This window comes from Salmo salar, chromosome ssa05 (genome assembly GCF_905237065.1).
Source record: "Salmo salar chromosome ssa05, Ssal_v3.1, whole genome shotgun sequence".
Classification (NCBI taxonomy): Eukaryota; Metazoa; Chordata; class Actinopteri; order Salmoniformes; family Salmonidae; genus Salmo; species Salmo salar.
The window spans coordinates 25049280-25066655 of NC_059446.1; the positions used below are offsets into that span (position 1 = coordinate 25049280).

Here is a 17376-nt window from a genome sequence, read left to right on the forward strand (position 1 = left end):
TTCCTATTGTCTAACAATAAATCTATCAGTGACTCACTGTTTTCATAAGGTATGGGAGAGGCATCATAAGAGTGGTACCTAATGTTCCACCAGACTCCAAAGGGGATGACCTCAAGTCCACACTTCATAGGGGGCATCTCAATTCCATACTTCATAGGGGGCATCTCAAGTCCACACTTCATAGTTGGCATCTCAAGCATGCACAATTAAAGAGTGACATTCACAAACTATCACTCCTGTGAAATATATATTATTGGCAGTGGTATACTGTAGAAACACCAGGCCTGTATTCATAAGGGGGTTGCATAAGTTATCATAGTGCCTACCCGTTTCAGAGAGTTTTCTTCTGTTTTGTGCCTAATGAATGCGACGAATAAATGATTGTACAATCTATACATCTCTTAGACACATGAAGCGGAACCTGGGGCTCTAATCCCAAAGACAGACAGACATACAGTGAGGGAAAAAAGTATTTGATCCCCTGCTGATTTTGTACGTTTGCCCAATGACAAAGAAATGATCAGTCTATAATTTTAATGGTAGGTTTATTTGAACAGTGAGAGACAGAATAACAACAAAAAAATCCAGAAAAACGCATGTCAAAAATGTTATAAATTGATTTGCATTTTAATGAGGGAAATAAGTATTTGACCCCCTCTCAATCAGAAAGATTTCTGGCTCCCAGGTGTCTTTTATACAGGTAACGAGCTGAGATTAGGAGCACACTCTTAAAGGAAGTGCTCCTAATCTCAGCTTGTTACCTGTATAAAAGACACCTGTCCACAGAAGCAATCAATCAATCAACCAGATTCCAAACTCTGCACCATAGCCAAGATCAAAGAGCTCTCCAAGGATGTCAGGGACAAGATTGTAGACCTACACAAGGCTGGAATGGGCTACAAGACCATCGCCAAGCAGCTTGGTGAAAAGGTGACAACAGTTGGTGCGATTATTCAAGGAATGCTGCCTATGACCCCAAGAACACCATCCCCACCGTCAAAAATGGAGGTGGAAACATTATGCTTTGGGGGTGTTTTTCTGCTAAGGGGACAGGACAACTTCACCGCATCAAAGGGACGATGGACGGGGCCACGTACCGTCAAATCTTGGGTGAGAACCTCCTTCCCTCAGCCAGGGCATTGAAAATGGGTCGTGGATGGGTATTCCAGCATGACAATGACCCAAAACACACGGCCAAAGCAACAAAGGAGTGGCTCAAGAAGAAGCACATTAAGGTCCTGGAGTGGCCTAGCCAGTCTCCAGACCTTAATCCCATAGAAAATCTGTGGAGGGAGCTGAAGGTTTGAGTTGCCAAACGTCAGCCTCGAAACCTTAATGACTTGGAGAAGATCTGCAAAGAGGAGTGGGACAAAATCCCTCCTGAGATGTGTGCAAACCTGGTGGCCAACTACAAGAAACATCTGACCTCTGTGATTGCCAACAAGGGTTTTGCCACCAAGTACTAAGTCATGTTTTGCAGAGGGGTCAAATACTTATTTCCCTCATTAAAATGCAAATCATTTTATAACATTTTTTACATGCGTTTTTCTGGATTTTTTTGTTGTTATTCTGTCTCTCACTGTTCAAATAAACCTACCATTAAAATTATAGACTGATCATTTCTTTGTCAGTGGGCAAATGTACAAAATCAGCAGGGGATCAAATACTTTTTTCCCCTCACTGTACATGCAGTATCTTCATATGTTTATCTACATCATTGTCTGTCACCTGTCCTCTTTGTTGATCTGGTCACCGAAGCCCACAGTGTTGACCACGGTCAGCTTGAGGCGCACATTGCTCTCCTGGAGCTCGTAGGTGTTGGACTTGAGCTGCACGCCCGGCTGGTTGTGCTGGGTGGGTTCGCCCTCGAACTTGGTGTTGAACAGGGTGTCCATGAGAGTGGACTTGCCCAGGCCCGTCTCCCCTAAAATACACACACACACCTTTCAGTTCATTCACCATTGTGTACTTTTTTTGTGGACTCTACTATCTGGAGTTTGAGTTTGTGTGAGATAGTTCTACTAAGCTCATTAGGCAATGGGTATAGGTTACAGTATATCATTCATGGAAATTAGCATTGAACAGCAGGGAATATTCCAGATTGGGCCATTGTCAGAATAAATGTGGCCTCAAAAGATTCTCCCATATTGTAAATTACAGGATTTAGTACATCCTGTTGAAAAGACTGCAGTTTTACAATTTGTACTCGGGCTGCAGAACAGATCTCTCTAATGCCACCAGAATGTTAATTATATGGACTCTTCCCATTTGTCACTTCCCTATACATTTAGCTATGTGAGCCCCTCCCTCTGGCTTTTGGCAGGGGGCGCTTTTTAATGGAATAAAAAAGATGCGCTGCAGAAATGTCTAATAACTTGGGTGCCTTTAAGAGGGACTACATTGAATGTGACATCTTGCAGCGGCACAGCACAACAAGCTAATCCTATGTCCACCACAGTTGATATCTAGAGCAGACCATCGTAAAAATGGCTGCATGGGTCTGAGTCACGGATGTCCTGATGCGTTCTGAGTAACTCACACTGTTCAAATCTGTCAGTCGAGTGAGAAGGCGCCTTCCTTTCCCAGTGCAAGAAAATCTAGTGGTACATCCCAAACGGCACCGTATTCCCTAAGTAGTGCACTATATAGGGAATAGGGTGCCATTTGGGATGCTGCCCCAGGCTTACTTCTGTTCATCAGACACCACATCAGCACACAGAGCACGCAGAGCTCTACACTGCCAACGGTATATTAGTCTTCCTTTCACAAGGCATCAGGCTTTCACTCTGAGTGCACACAAAATAGTGTAGGGGGGAGGGGGGTTAGAATGGAACAGCACAGTGCCAGATTCTCCCCTCCCATTTCCTGCATCTGAGAGAAAGTCCACCACAGGTCATCGTCAAGATGTTTCCGTGGTCTCTCATCATCCTCATAGAAATTTGGCAGGGCTGGATAAGCAATGAGTATCTCGCTTGGCAGAGACCCAAACAGAACCCCATGCTAAAGATGGGGCCCTGACATCCAAAGGTTTCCATTTGAATGTACCAGCAAAAAGCATAAGAAATCTAAGTCTCGTGAAGACAAAATGTTTTGCTCTCGATTCAGTTCTTGCCACATGCCTCCGGATCCCATTTCTGGGGCTTGAGCTGTAGGCCTGTGCAATTTTACAACTGTTTTGCTTTCTGGGATCCACACACACCAGACTTCATAGAGTAGACTGTAATAATAGAGGTTCTAGGGCTTCTGCCATTGCTTTTGAATGTTTTGAGTGCCACTGATAACTTTCAAGTAATTTAGAGTGTGGAAAATGGAGAGAGAATTATATTCTCTGTTTCCTACTTTCAACAAAATTGACCATTTGCTTTAAAATAAGGCTAATATATGAAAACTATATCAGTCAATAGGCAGGTTTCCATTGAGCCAGGTTTATTTAGACAAAAGCAATGTCACCAAAAGAATGTTTGCGACATGTGTAATGGAAAAGGCTGTCCAATGAAAAACGCGTCTTTTGACCAATGAGTAAAATTATATGTTCATTGTGTAGATAATCTTCTAAGAAAACCAATGGTCCAAACCTCATCTCTATGAAAATCTGTTCAAAACTTATTGGCCGTTTACCCTTGTAGGATGGCCAAAATTAGGGCGAATAAATAATTGGAGGCCAGAGAAAACTAGTGTGAGAATTAAGGCTAACTGGCAGGTTCACCGTTGAACTCATCTTTCTTCTCCAATCCGGAGGACATAAAACAATATAGAGGTAAGATAGATATCGATTTTGAGACATGACATTATCATAGTTTATCAAAGTTCGTGTTCTTTTTCGAAGACTTCTTACAGAAACAAGCGTATCTCTGTGAAATGTCAATGGAGCGCTGAGCATACCGCAAACGTTTTATTTTGAAAGTCTTTTACATTCAATTCAGCTCGTCATGCTAATTTAGATTTTTGCGAACCCGCGGAAACAACTTGAAGACGACGACCACAAATTGTTTGGGTCGAGAAAGCGGCGCCGTTTTTGTTGAGAAAGCTGCGCCGCTCTGTAAACAGAGCTCGGTGCTCATTACCGGATATATTAGGTTACCAAGTCCGACCTTTTGGATATCATGTTAATGATATGGGATAAAAAATATAGGACAAAACACATCACGACAAGAGAGACAACAAAACACTACATAAAGACAACATAGCAAGTCAGCAACACATGACAACACAGCATGGTAGCAACACAACATGACAACAACATGGTACTAACATTACTGGGCACAGACAACAGCGCAAAGGCAAGAAGGTATAGAGACAACAATACATCACGCAAAGCAGCCACAACTGTCAGTAAGAGTGTCCATGATTGAGTCTTTGAATGAAGATATTGCGATAAAACTGTCCAGTTTGAGTGTTTATTGAAGCTAGTTCCAGTCGCTAGCTGCAGCGAACTGAAAAGACGAGCGACCCAGGGATGTGTGCTTTGGGGACCTTTAACAGAATCTGACTGGCAGAACGGGTGTTGTATGTGGAGGATGAGGGCTGCAGTATATATTTCAGATAGGGGGGAGTGCAGAGATGTGTCCTATAAGGAGCATTGGTGGCAAATCTGATGGCCGAATGGTAAAGGACATCTAGCCGCTCGAGAGCACCCTTACCTGCCGATCTATACTTTTAGTCTCCATAATCTAGCATGGGTAGGTTGGTCATCTGAACCAGGGTTAGTTTGGCAGCTGGGGTGAAAGAGGAGCGATTACAATAGAGGAAACCAAGTCTAGATTTAACTTTAACCTGCAGCTTTGATATGTGCTGAGAGTAGGACAGTGTACCGTCTAGCCATACTCCCAAGTACTTGTATTGAGGTGGCTACTTCAAGCTCTAAACTCTCAGAGGTAGTAATCACACCAATGGGGAGAGGGTCCTTCTTCTTACCCAACCACATGACCTTTGTTTTGGAGGTGTTCCGAACAAGGTTAAAGGCAGAGAAAACTTGCTGGATACTAAGACAGCTTTGTTGTAGAGTGTTTAACACAAAATCTGGGGAGGGACCAGCTGAGTATAAGACTGCATCATCTGCATATAAATGGATGAGTGAGCTTTCTGCTGCCTGAGCTATGTTGTTGATGTAAATTGAGAAGAGCGTGGGGCCTAGGATCAAGCCTTGGGGTACTCCCTTTGTGACAGGCAATGGCTGAGACAGCAGATGTTCTGACTTTATACACTGCACTCTTTAGTTAGTTAGCAAACCAAGCCAAAGACCCCTCAGAGACACCAATACTCCTTAGCCAGCCCACAAGAATGGAATGGTCTACAGAATCTAAAGCTTTAGCCAAGTCAATAAAAATAGCAGCACAACATTGCTTAGAATCAAGGGCAATGGTGACATCATTGAGAACCTTTAAGGTTGCAGTGACACATCCATAACCTGAGCGGAAACCAGATTGCATACCAGAGCGAATACTATAGACATCAAGAAAGCCAGTCAGTTGATTATTGACAAGTTTTTCCAACAGGGCAAAATAGACATTGGCCTATAACAGTTAGGATCAGCTTGATCTCCCCCTTTAAATAAAGGACGAACCGTGGCTGCCTTCCAAGCAATGGGGACCTCCCCAGCAAGGAGAGAAAAAAAGGTCAGAGAGAGGCTTGGAGATGATAGGGGCAGCAACCTTAAAGAAGAAAGGGTCTAAACCATCTGACGCAGATGTTTTTTGGGGGTCAAGTTAAAGGAGCTCCTTTAGCACCTCGGACTCAGTGACCGCCTGCAGGGAGAAACTTTGTAGCGGGGCAGGGGAAAAAGCGGGAGGAGCGTCTGGACTAGTCGCATTAGAAGGGGTGAGAGATGAGGAAATGTTGGACGGGCAAGGAGGCATGGCTGAGTCAAATAGGAATCCTGAATTAATGATGAGGTGACTAAAGAGTTCAGCAATGTGCTTCTTGTCAGTAAAACCCACATCATCAACATTAAGGGACATGGGCAGCTGTGAGGAGGAGGGTTTATTCTCCAGGTCTTTAACCGTTTTCCAGAACTTCTTTGGGTTAGACCCACAGAGAGAAAACTGCTCCTTAAAGTAACTAACTTTGGCCTTTCGGATTGCCTGAGTGCACTTATTTCTCATTTGCCTGAACGAGAGCCAGTCAGCCTGAGTATGCGTATGCCGAGCCTTTCGCCAAATGCAATTCTTGAGGTGGAGTAACTCTGCAAGACCACGATTGAACCAGGGGCTGAACCTGTTTTTAATTATAATTTTCTTTATGGGGGTGTGTGTGTTAACAATACCACTGAAAATATTAAAAAAGAATGTCCAAACATCTTCGATAGAGGGTATCAAGCTGATTCTATACCATATACAGAGGCCAGTACATAAAGGAAGGCTTGCTCATTAACGTTTTTTAGCAAGCATCTACGACAAATCAGGACAGGTAATTTCACTGAGCAGCCATTACGAACACAGGCTGCAAAACAGTGACCACTAAGATCATTACAGAAAACACCAGACTGATACCTATTAGGATTATTTGTGAGGATAACATTGAGGAGAGTAGCCTTTTCTGGGTGTTTGGAGTCATACCTTGTGGGACTGGTAATAATCTGAGAAAGATTTAGGGAGTCCCATTGCTTTAAGACTTGGTCAGGTGGTTTAAGCATGTTCCAGTTTAGGTCACCTAGCAGAACAAATTCAGACTTAGTGTAAGGGGCCAGGAGAGAGCTTAGGGAAGGTAGGAAGTTTCAACATGGCACGGACAGTGGCAAAATGTTGGCACATGAAAATGTTTTCAATATGTAAAATGACTTTTAATCCTTCTGTCTACATATTTGAAGACATGGCATATGGGGTTGTAGTGAGATACCCAATGGGCTGGACAATTCATTCTCATCACTCATCTTGAAAAAAACGTATACCAAAAACTTGGAAATCAAACCGCCATCGTTAACACAATGAAAAAATCTGATGTATTATTTAAATATTTAAATAGCATAGGTAACAGAGAAAAACAAATGGATACAATTTAAGGCCAAGTGGAAAACAATATAGCAGGCACTAGGGATGGTAGCATGCAGGCACTAGGGATGGGGGTGTGAGCATGCAGGTCTGGGCAGATGAGATGTAGTCATTGTTTGTGTGCATCTGTGCGCCTGTAAATTGTTGTTCGTATGTACAAGTTCGTATATGGATTGGGGGGGGAATTATTAGAATATGGCAAATTCTATCCATGCAGGCTTTCACAGGCTACCTGAAATTTGAAACAGTTAGGTGGGAGGGCATACAGGCTGTTGCCAATGTATTAATGCACAATTTGCCTAAATGGGTAATGGAAACACTTAATTTGCTTCGGATGTTTTATCTGCTCCACCATGCATCTGTCTAGTAAGGTTGAACGCCTTCTCTCCTACTCAGCCCCTTGACAAAAGCTTCTCCTAAGTGGGTGAGACACCTAGTCCTGTTGCACTGCTGCTTGGATCCCACTGGGCGATCTGCTCCCCGTCTGCCATGACTCGCTGTCTGGTACAGGTACCCCTGCCACACTACCCCCTCTCTCCCAAGCTTTCGCTCTCATCTAGCACACAGGTGCACAGGCGCACACAGGCACACAGAGGCTGCGGAGGGGAAGGTGGCTCATAATTACGGCTGGAATGGAGCGAATGGAATGGCATCAACCACATGGAAACTATGTGTTTGATGTATTTGACACCATTCTACTCATTCCGCTCCTGGCATTACCACGAGCCTGTCCTCCCCAATTAAGGTGCAACCAACCTCCCGTGACACACACACAGGCTAATTAACTTGTGAATCTTATGTGAGCTTTACTCAGAAATGCTTTAAGTAATTAGTATAGGCCTACTATTTATTTATTTTATCTCAGACTTGTATAGCCTACTGGACTCTTAGAGAGCTACTCGCTCAAGTTATTTTGTTGGGGAGAGTGACTTTTTGAACTTACAATGGCTAGCCCCATTTTTTCTTGTGCTTTGTGGTATTTGTTCCATGACTCCTGCGAACTTTGTTGACTATAAACTTGCTTGTTTAACAGACCGTGGGACAGACAATGTTTGTTCCCACACTCGCGACTCTGACTCTCTATTGGTTACAAAGATTCTTGGCCTCCCATCCTAATCTAACCGTCTCTCGCCGGCTTTGCTGTACAATATGATCTTGTTGCCATCTGATGCACGTTTAAATGTCATAACAAATTAACACTGCAGAGCTCTCCCTGTCCTCTGCCATGCCCTGATTGTATTACTGCTGATGATATCTGGAAATGTGCCTGTACACCCTGGCCCGTCTACTGCTGCTAGCCCCAATTCTGACTTGTGCTCTGATGATTTCTGCTTCACTGATTTCTGCTCTCATAAAAGCGTTTTCTGCTCTCATAAAAGGGTTTTCTGCACGTTAACACTAGAAGCGTATTACCTCAAATGTATCAATTGAAAGTGTGGGTTCACAGCTCTTATCCAGCCAGATGTGTTGGTCATTACTGAGCCATGGTTAAGAAAGAGTATTCTCAACACTGATGTTAACCTTTCTAGTTATTACCTTTTTCGGCAAGACATATCTTCCAAAGGTAGTGGAATGACAATCTTTACCAAGGAACACGTTCAGTGCTCGGTTGTCTCCACAATTTGATTTGCTGGTTTTAAGCATTAAGCAAATAGCTCTTTGTTGACGGTTGCTGGGTGTTATCATCCACCATCAACACCGGCCTGTACCCTACCTGCCCTAAGCTCTCTCCTGGCCCCACTAAGTCTGAATTTGTGCTGCTAGGTGACAATAAATGGGAAATGCATAAACCACCTTCCTTCATGGCCTGGCCTGAATTGGTATAGAATCCGCTTGATCCCCTATGTCGAAGATGCTTGAATCCGCCTGATCCCCTCAGTCGAAGATTCTTGGACCTCCTTTTTTTTACATTTTCAGTGGTATTGTTAACAAGCACGCACCACTAACCCCAAGTTCTGGAAATTGGTGGAACACCTGGATAATAAACCCTCCTCCTCACAGCTGCCAATGTCCCTTAATGTTGGTGTGGTTGTTACTGACAAGGAGCATATGGCTGAGCTCTTTGTTGGATGCCTCTTTGCCAATCCAACACTTCCTCATCTCCCAGCCCTTCTAATCTGACTAGTCCTGATGCTTCTCCCTCTTTTTCCCCTGCCCCCCTACACAGCTTCTCCCTGCAGGCGGTCACTGATTTTGTGGTTCTAAAGGAGCTCCTTAAAGTTAACCCCCAAAAAACATCTGGCTCAGATGATTTAGATCCTTTCTTCTTTAAGGTTGCTGCCCCTATCATCACCAAGCTTGTCTCTCCTCTTTGGGAAGGTTCCCAGTGCTTGGAAGGCAGCCATGGTGCATCCTTTATTTAAAGGGGGAGATTAAGCTCATCCTAACTGTTATATTTTGCCCTGTTTATCATAAATGTTGGAAAAACTTGTCAATAATCAACTGACTGGCTTTCTTGATGTCTATAGTATTCTCTCTGGTATGCAATCTGGTTTCCGCTCAGGTTATGGATGTGTCACTGCAACCTTAAAGGTCCTCAATGATGTCACCACTGCCCTTGAATCTAAGCAATGTTGTGCTGCTATTATATATCCCTGGGTCGCTCCTCTTCTCAGTTGAGCTAGACTGGAACGAGCTGCAAAAATAACACTAAAACTGGACAGTTTTATCTCCATCTCTACATTCAAAGACTCAATCATGGACACGCTTGCTGACAGTGGCTGCTTCGCCTGATTATTGTTGTCGCTACCTTTTTGCCCTTCGTGCTGTCTGTGCCTAACAATGTTTGTACCATGTGGTGCTGCTGCCTCTCTATATAGTGTTGTGGGTTCTCTATATAGTGTTGTTGTGTCTCTCTTTATGTAGTGTTGTGGTGTGGTGTCTCTCTTTATGTAGTGTTGTGGTGTTTCTCTTTATGTAGTGTTGTGGTGTCTCTCTTTATGTAGTGTTGTCTCTTTATGTAGTGTAGTGTTGTGGTGTCTCTCTTTATGTAGTGTTGTGGTGTCTCTCTTTATGTAGTGTTGTGGTGTCTCTCTTATCATGTGTGTTTTGTCCTACATTTTTATTTTTAATCCCAGCCCCCAGCCCCCGTCCCCACACGAGGCCTTTTGCCTCTTGGTAGACCGTCATTGTAAATAACAATGTGTTATTAATTGACATTGTTGTGTGTGACATCATTACATCCAGCTGTATTTATCGATAGAAGATTGTTAAATGAAAATGCACCGTAGCAGGCAACTGTCTAATTTATTTTCTATGCAAACTTTCTAAATGTAGACCAACAAAAAAAAATCACTGGACCAGTTAATGGAAACATAGCATAGCATAACATAGCTAATAGTGCCAAGATATTATTCACCTAAGTTGTATACAGTTGTCATGATTGTCAAAATGAGGCCTAGGGCATGAGTATTTAATCCTGAGATACTGTAACAGACAGACAGTAATATAGGGGGAGAAATAAACCGGTCTATTGCTTTAACTTGACATTATTGGTGGGTGCAGCACAATTACACTTGACTGTAATAATTTTAGTAGCACAGTCACAGACGACAGCTCGAAAATGATGGAGGATGAATTAGCTACAGTAACCAGTCTCTACTACTGACTAGGACTGGGCGATATGGTCAAAATATCATATTATGCTATTTTTCACATTTTTTATGGTATTTGACAGTATTTTATGTTGTTGATTAATAAAAGTTCTAAATTTGCTTTATGAGTAGCGTGTGACTAGTGTGGCAACACATATATTCTAAATAATTTTAATGGGTCTTTCTCCATTCGGATTGTTTTATACTGTTCAATTCAACTTCAACCTAAAATAATTTCCTGCATTAACATCAATTTCTGCACTCATCTGTGGTCATTTCCACACATTCACAATATGGGCAAAAATACTAGGCCTTATTTTTAACCAAATGTTGCAATTGCGATTTAGATCAAAACACTTGGGTGAACTTTTAGAATCATGGAAATAGAATGTTTATTATAATTCTATAGTTAGTGGGCACTTTGAATATAGTGTTGTTTGGCATGACAACGAATGAAAATGCCATGGAGAAGTTATTGTGACAGGGTAGGAACCAAAGTCATGTTAAGTGTTTCCTAGGGGACCCTATAATATTTGACTACATTAAATCTTTATTCATATAGCCAACATATTCATGCTTCGCCAATTCCTCTTTGATTTAGAAGATACTGTTGCACAAACAACATGCTGATTTAAGTCTCCGCCAGTACTGGTATCAAGCTGTATAATCTAGCGACGTTTGCTCTGACTCAGTACTTTTATTAGCTAGCTAGCCAGCTAACTAGCGATTAGCATTAGTGGCTAAGACGATTTAGCTTAACTTGCTAAGAAAATACAAACTACCTGTTTGCAGATGTAAGAAACACAAACTAATAGTGTAATTATAGAACACTTGTGGATTTATATTAAGATCAAAGTGGAAACAACATCGTTGTCATCAGCATTGTTGCATGTGCTGCATTGACCATGCAGACTGAAGGAAAGTGTCTTGTGGTCAAGCAACAACAAATGCGCTCCTTGAGTGACAGGGGGTGGAACTAAGTCAATGTGAAAAGCAGCATGGAGAGAGAGCGGGGAGAGGGATGACTCAAGTAGCGGAGTAAACTATAAAAATTTACGTTACACACGGCGTATCACATTTAACAAACCAAACATTAAAATACCATTATAGAAGGTAAAGTAAAAACCCAAACCGGTCCGTGCATTAATACCGGTATATAGTAAAATATGGTATACCGCCCAGCCCAACTACTGACCAGTGAGAAACAACCAAAGTGGGTCAAAGACAGAATGAATTAGGTTTACATTCACAGTGGAAACACAATACACAAATTGCGGAGGCGAATGGCTCCCATTTTGCCTTGAGGAGAAAAGGGAGGTTTCACGCATGACACACTCACCAACGCAGAGGATGTTGAAGCAAAAGCCGTGGTTGACAGACTTGTTGACCAGCTGGTCGGGCATGCTGTCAAAGCCGACATGGCCGGCGAGAGGGACGGCGCGAGCACCTTCTCCCTAAAGACAAGAGAACGATTTTGAGATTAGGAACACTGAGTAAAGATGTGTAATTAATCATTAACCACCAGGTATAATCACAGATACATATGAAACGGGGTGGTACGGATTAGGCTATCGTAATTTAGGTTAACATAAGGCTGATCATAATAACATTATTATTTCACCTCAGTTTACACATTTCATGTAGAACATGACTACACAGCAATATGACATGTCAAACATTCCCTCCCACAACTACTGGTGGTGTAAATTCTAAGGCCCAAACTGTTGAAGTGTTAACCACAGCTACAATCTATGGTTTAAGCTACAATTTTGCTATTTTTGCCAGACTAGTTTCACACATTCCATTGTATTCTAGCAAGATAACACATGTCAGCTCAATTCTCAGGTTTAGAAACTCCCTCTGCAACTGGACTTCCTGACGGGCTGCCCCCAAGTTGTAAGAGTAGGCAAAAACAGGTCTGCCACGCTGATCCTTAATACTGGGGCCCCTCAGGGGTGTGTGCTTAGTACCCTCCTGTACTCCCTGTTCACCCACGACCGCATGGCCAAACACGACTCCAACACCATCATTAAGTTTGCTGACGACACAACAGTGGTAGGCTTGATCACCGACAACGATGATCAAGGAGGAGGTCAGAGGGTAGTGCGTACGGCCCAGTACATCACTGGAGCCAAACTTCCTGCCATCCAGTACCTATATAATAGGTGGTGTCAGAGGAAAGCCCATAAAATTGTCAGAGACTCCAGTCACCCAAGTTAAAGACTGTTTTCTCTGCTACCGTACTGCAAGCGGTAACGGAGCGCCAAGTCAAGGGCCAAAAGGCTCCTCAAAAACTTCCACCCCCAAGCCATAAAACTGCTGAACAATTAATAAAATCGCCACTGGACTATTTACATTGACCCCCCTGCCCCCTCCCTTTTGTACACTACTGCTACTCATTGTTTATTATCAATATATAGTCACTTCACCCTTACCTACACGTACAAATTACTTCAACTAACCTGTACCCCCGCACACTCACTCGGTACCGGTACACCCTGTATATAGCCTTGTTATTCTTATTGTGTTACTTTTTAATTATAATTTTTTACTTTAGTCTATTTGGTAAATATTTTCTTAACTCTTCTTGAACTGCACTGTTGGTTAAGGGCTTGTAAGTATGCATTTCACGGTAAGGTCTACACTTGTTGTATTCAGCGCATGTGACAAATAAAGTTTGATTTGATCTGTGCTCTAGTTGTAATACACTTCCTGTTTCCTGTATGCTGACATATTGGCATAAAGCACAGCCTACTGTTGAAACCACAATGTCCATATATGGAAAGTAAAGCATCACATTTTGAGAGGTACTGTAGAACAAGGGCATTGTTATGTGAGAGTAATATATGTATTATAACAGATGACCCAACTTGATACAGGAGGACATGGATCCTACGAATCCAATAGGAAATGTTGTAGGCCTGACCCCAAATCCATAAGTGCCTAATATGGATATGTGTGTGTGTGTGTGTGTGTGTGTGTGTGTGTGTGTGTGTGTGTGTGTGTGTGTGTGTGTGTGTGTGTGTGTGTGTGTGTGTGTGTGTGTCTGTGAGAGAGAGAGAGTAGAAAGCTAGCATCATCAGACATCCTGTTTCTAGAACTCCACAGGGTGGTGGTGTCGCAGGAAAACAAGGAATTTAGATGACATGGAACTGACATGTGTGCCATCAATAGTGAATCAACTGAAACACAGCAACGCCACCACTAAAATGCCTAAATGTAACAACATTTGCTTTTAAAATATATTGTGGCTTTGAGGCAGACTGCAAAATCCGCTCAGCTAAAAGGGGAGGTTGAAAATAGTTACACAAACTTGGGTAAACAGTTGTCAATTATTTGGATAGTTCGAATTGGGTTTAAAAAGCTGAAAGGCTATTGGTTAAACAGACAGTATTTCTTGGTTAAACAGACAGTATTTCTTGACTCAACACACTCCTTAGCTGGCCTACATGTGCAGCATAACCAAACCCAAGGCCTACTTGGGGTCAAAAACACATCTCCCTTGCACAATGACATAACGCTTGTTGTTGACTTCCATTTATTGAGACATTTGGGTTGAATGAATTGCACAAAAAAGCGTTGATGTTGGTGAACATAACCGGAAAGCCTGTTTAGTTTAGCCTACCAATCCTTCACCCAGTGATTTTTCAAGCTGACACATTCTGAAATTAAGTAAATCCCTTTTGATGAATCCAAATTATTAGCCTCGTTATTATTTAGTTATATATCAATAATATGAATAATCCCCAAGCGGTTAACCTATATGATTCGTTATGCACACCAGACAACGCCCAGCAAAGTAACGGGACTGAGGACCAGAAACAATGTGATAGTCTACTAACATAATCGAACTCACGAGGGACGGCGGATATGCATGCAAATTGCAATGTCCAGAAATAAATACAGTCATAATATCCAATCAATAATACCATATCAATGTGATGTATAAATAGTTTTAACTGCGAAATTGAGAAAGGATGAGGATACTGGACCGCAACGATAACCAAGTAAGGGAACGCACGCGGGCAATAGCCTAAATCAAACAATCGAATGTTCGCGATCATTTTTATTTTGATAAACCATGCGGTTTCGTAATGAGCGATATTTATCTAAATACATTGTATCAATGCGATACTAACGTTGTAATAAAGAGGTCATTTGATAGGAGCTAACTTGTAAAAACAGTACAACAACCATGAGGAGAGGGGCTTTCCACCGACATGTATCTATGCTGTTTGAGTTCAATTCAACAATTACTCAAATGTATTAATTTTAGCAAGTTACATCGGTGCCCTAGCCAAAAGAGCAGGAAAAGCATCCTTAATTATAGTACTCACCGCTTGCCTAGCTATTTCAGTGGCCGCCATGGTTATTTTTTGGGGATGAAGACCCTATGCAGGAAGCTGCATACACCAGAGTTGGCTTCATACACGAGAGAATGTACCACTTGTCCGCAGATATTTATATCAACAACAAAAAATATCCAAAATGGTCAGAGCATTAATTAAAATATCAACTTTTGAAAACGGGTGGTAGCATATCATTATACACTATGTTAAGCTGATAATATAACGTTTGCATAACCAACAAATTACATTCATAACATACACCTTAATTATATGGTATACCCCTATTTTCTTTGGAACCTTCTGAGTAGGCTGGACCGGCTGGACCAATAAGATGCCATGAAATGCTCATCTTTTTGCTGAAATTGTCAAATATGTTGCCATTTTCATCAAAGCCAATAGCCTTTCCATTAAATTATAAGCTTTATAATAGGAAGATTACGATTTATCAAGGGAGAAACAAAGAAAAGAGATTGGGAATTTTATATCAGTGAAAATATTTTACATAAGTGATAACGTCAAGCTGTTTTTAAAGTGAACAATTGATTTATGATATTACAGAGCAAGTTTATTATCAGAACTAAAAAACACATTCAACACACTGTCTGCAGTAGAGGTGAATGACAGCAGTAGAGGTGAATGACAATCACTAGAGTCATGGAAATTGTTACAATGCAAGTTTGGTAGTTAACTGTTAACCTTGCTATTCGGGGTCGTTGGGACGTTCCAACTCTGACTTTACCCGTTTGACGTGGTGAAGGTACGGTTAAGTGAGGGTTAAGGTTATTAGGTTATGGATGTCCCAAGGGTCCCGTATAGCTCTAACCGTGCGACTGGCTCCCGTGCGCATGTAAACCAATGCAATGGGATGAAAAGGAAGTCGCGAAGACGTTTCTGCTTATACAAATCAAAACAAACGGACAAGCCCATGATACCGGACACGAATACGATCAAATGCACTCATATGACCACTAGCCACCAAACGGCAAATCCTTGACACGGTATAATTTAGCACATTATAAGCAAGGTAACTGGCGCTTAAGTTTTGCATGACAAAAGTATGCATGACTGCAGCTAACTAGCTCCAGCCAACGTTAGCATGCCACCAACTAAGAGTGTCTCACGATGCAATTTAGCTAAGGTTACATCGTGGAGTTGAGAAACTGCTAGCCACCAACCAAACCAAAGGTTTTCTGAACATACTTGGACCCTGTCTGCACAAATGTTACTCTCGGGGTTTGTTTTCTGGGTTGTCACAAACCTCAAGCGTATTTTGATACCCCGATAGTTGATAATAAATAGCCTAGGTAATTGTCTGAGATAGCTAGGTAACAATATTTTACTAATTAGCTACTACTTTACCCAAACAGGAAATGGCTTCAATAATCTTCGCAGAGAGAAAATGCCACCCTCCATACACCTGTGCTAAAGACGCGCCAGCGGTTGATATCTGCTCCAGGTAGTCTGCCCTACCTACACACAATTGTCAATTATTGACCTGTTTGTCTACCTTACTAGAACTCTCTGTGATGCTTCATAACCTACATTGGTTGAGTTAATTCCAATGAGAACTCGCATGCACTACCATACGAGACAGTAAAACATGAAATCAGTGCTCCCTAATGGTTGATATCAATGGTACATGCTTTACTCAGCATATTTACCACTTAAAATCTATGGTTGCAGAAAACCTCTTGAAGACTCTGCTGACAGGAAAAAAGTAGCATGTTCCTTTACAGTCTGGTCGCACGGCTTTGGTGGTAGTGAACAAGATCACCTCAACTCCAACTGTAAATGGACAAAAGAACAAACTCCTTGAGACTCAGGTCAGAAACTCACAATTTCACAAATCATGTTAGCCAGGTGATGTGCCTATATCTGTGTAGTGATCATAATGTTCTCATTATGAGTCATCTTGCGCTGGCAGGATTGGTATATCTTCCACAAATGCCATGTTTGCCTGAAGAGGACTTTGAAGTGCTCGAGACATACACACGTTTGTCTCCATTGAAGAACCTGCGACGCTCCGGTTCGCTTCAGGATTTGGGGTTAAATTCCATTGTGAGATTGTCAGTTTGTCATATTTCAATTACTCTCTTCTTTTTTTTACTCAGAGAATTGCACTAAGGAATTGGATGCCTTCCTTCAAACTATCAATGAGCTGATCATTGACCTGCCCCCAGAGATGGATGTATGAGTCTATGGCTTTGTACAGTTGAAAACGTATTAATCTGTATAATTGTTTTTTTTATGAATAAAGTTTTAGTCTGAATAGTTTTCTAGTGAGTTAATTGTATTTTTGTCACGTTGGCTGCCAGAAATCTAGGACACTTGCAATATGATCATGCTGAAATGATCCCTTGGTTGTCTCACAAGTCAGTATTGCCTATACCTTTTCAAGGCTAATCCTTTAGGATATGTGTGAACTGTTCTGTCAGTGATTCCTTGCCT

The 17376-nt window shown here is 41.9% G+C and overlaps 1 protein-coding gene and 1 long non-coding RNA gene across 9 annotated transcripts in view; one reads left to right on the forward strand and one right to left on the reverse strand.

The window, feature by feature from the left end:
* LOC106604445 (septin-6) overlaps positions 1-16516 on the reverse strand; it is a 44115-nt gene extending 27599 nt beyond the window's left edge. For 4 of the 8 annotated variants that reach the window (XR_006769841.1, XR_006769839.1, XM_045717997.1 and 1 more), the window contains exons 1-3: positions 16288-16516; positions 11919-12033; positions 1729-1924 (exon numbers count right to left, since the gene is read on the reverse strand). Coding sequence is in view for 5 of the 8 variants with exons in the window: in XM_045717997.1 (XP_045573953.1) it covers positions 1729-1924; positions 11919-12033; positions 16288-16341 (365 nt within the window). In the remaining 3 variants the exon portion in view is untranslated. Of the gene's footprint in view, positions 1-1728; positions 1925-11918; positions 12034-14916; positions 15200-16287 lie in introns of those variants that run through there. The other 4 variants (XR_006769840.1, XM_045718000.1, XM_014199061.2 and 1 more) reach the window with 3 other exon arrangements.
* On the forward strand, positions 15676-17202 carry LOC106604446 (uncharacterized). Its single transcript, XR_001328673.2, has 4 exons — positions 15676-15952; positions 16296-16384; positions 16612-16751; positions 17040-17202. It is a non-coding gene; the product is annotated as an uncharacterized lncRNA (long non-coding RNA).
* Positions 17203-17376: the final 174 nt, after the last annotated feature.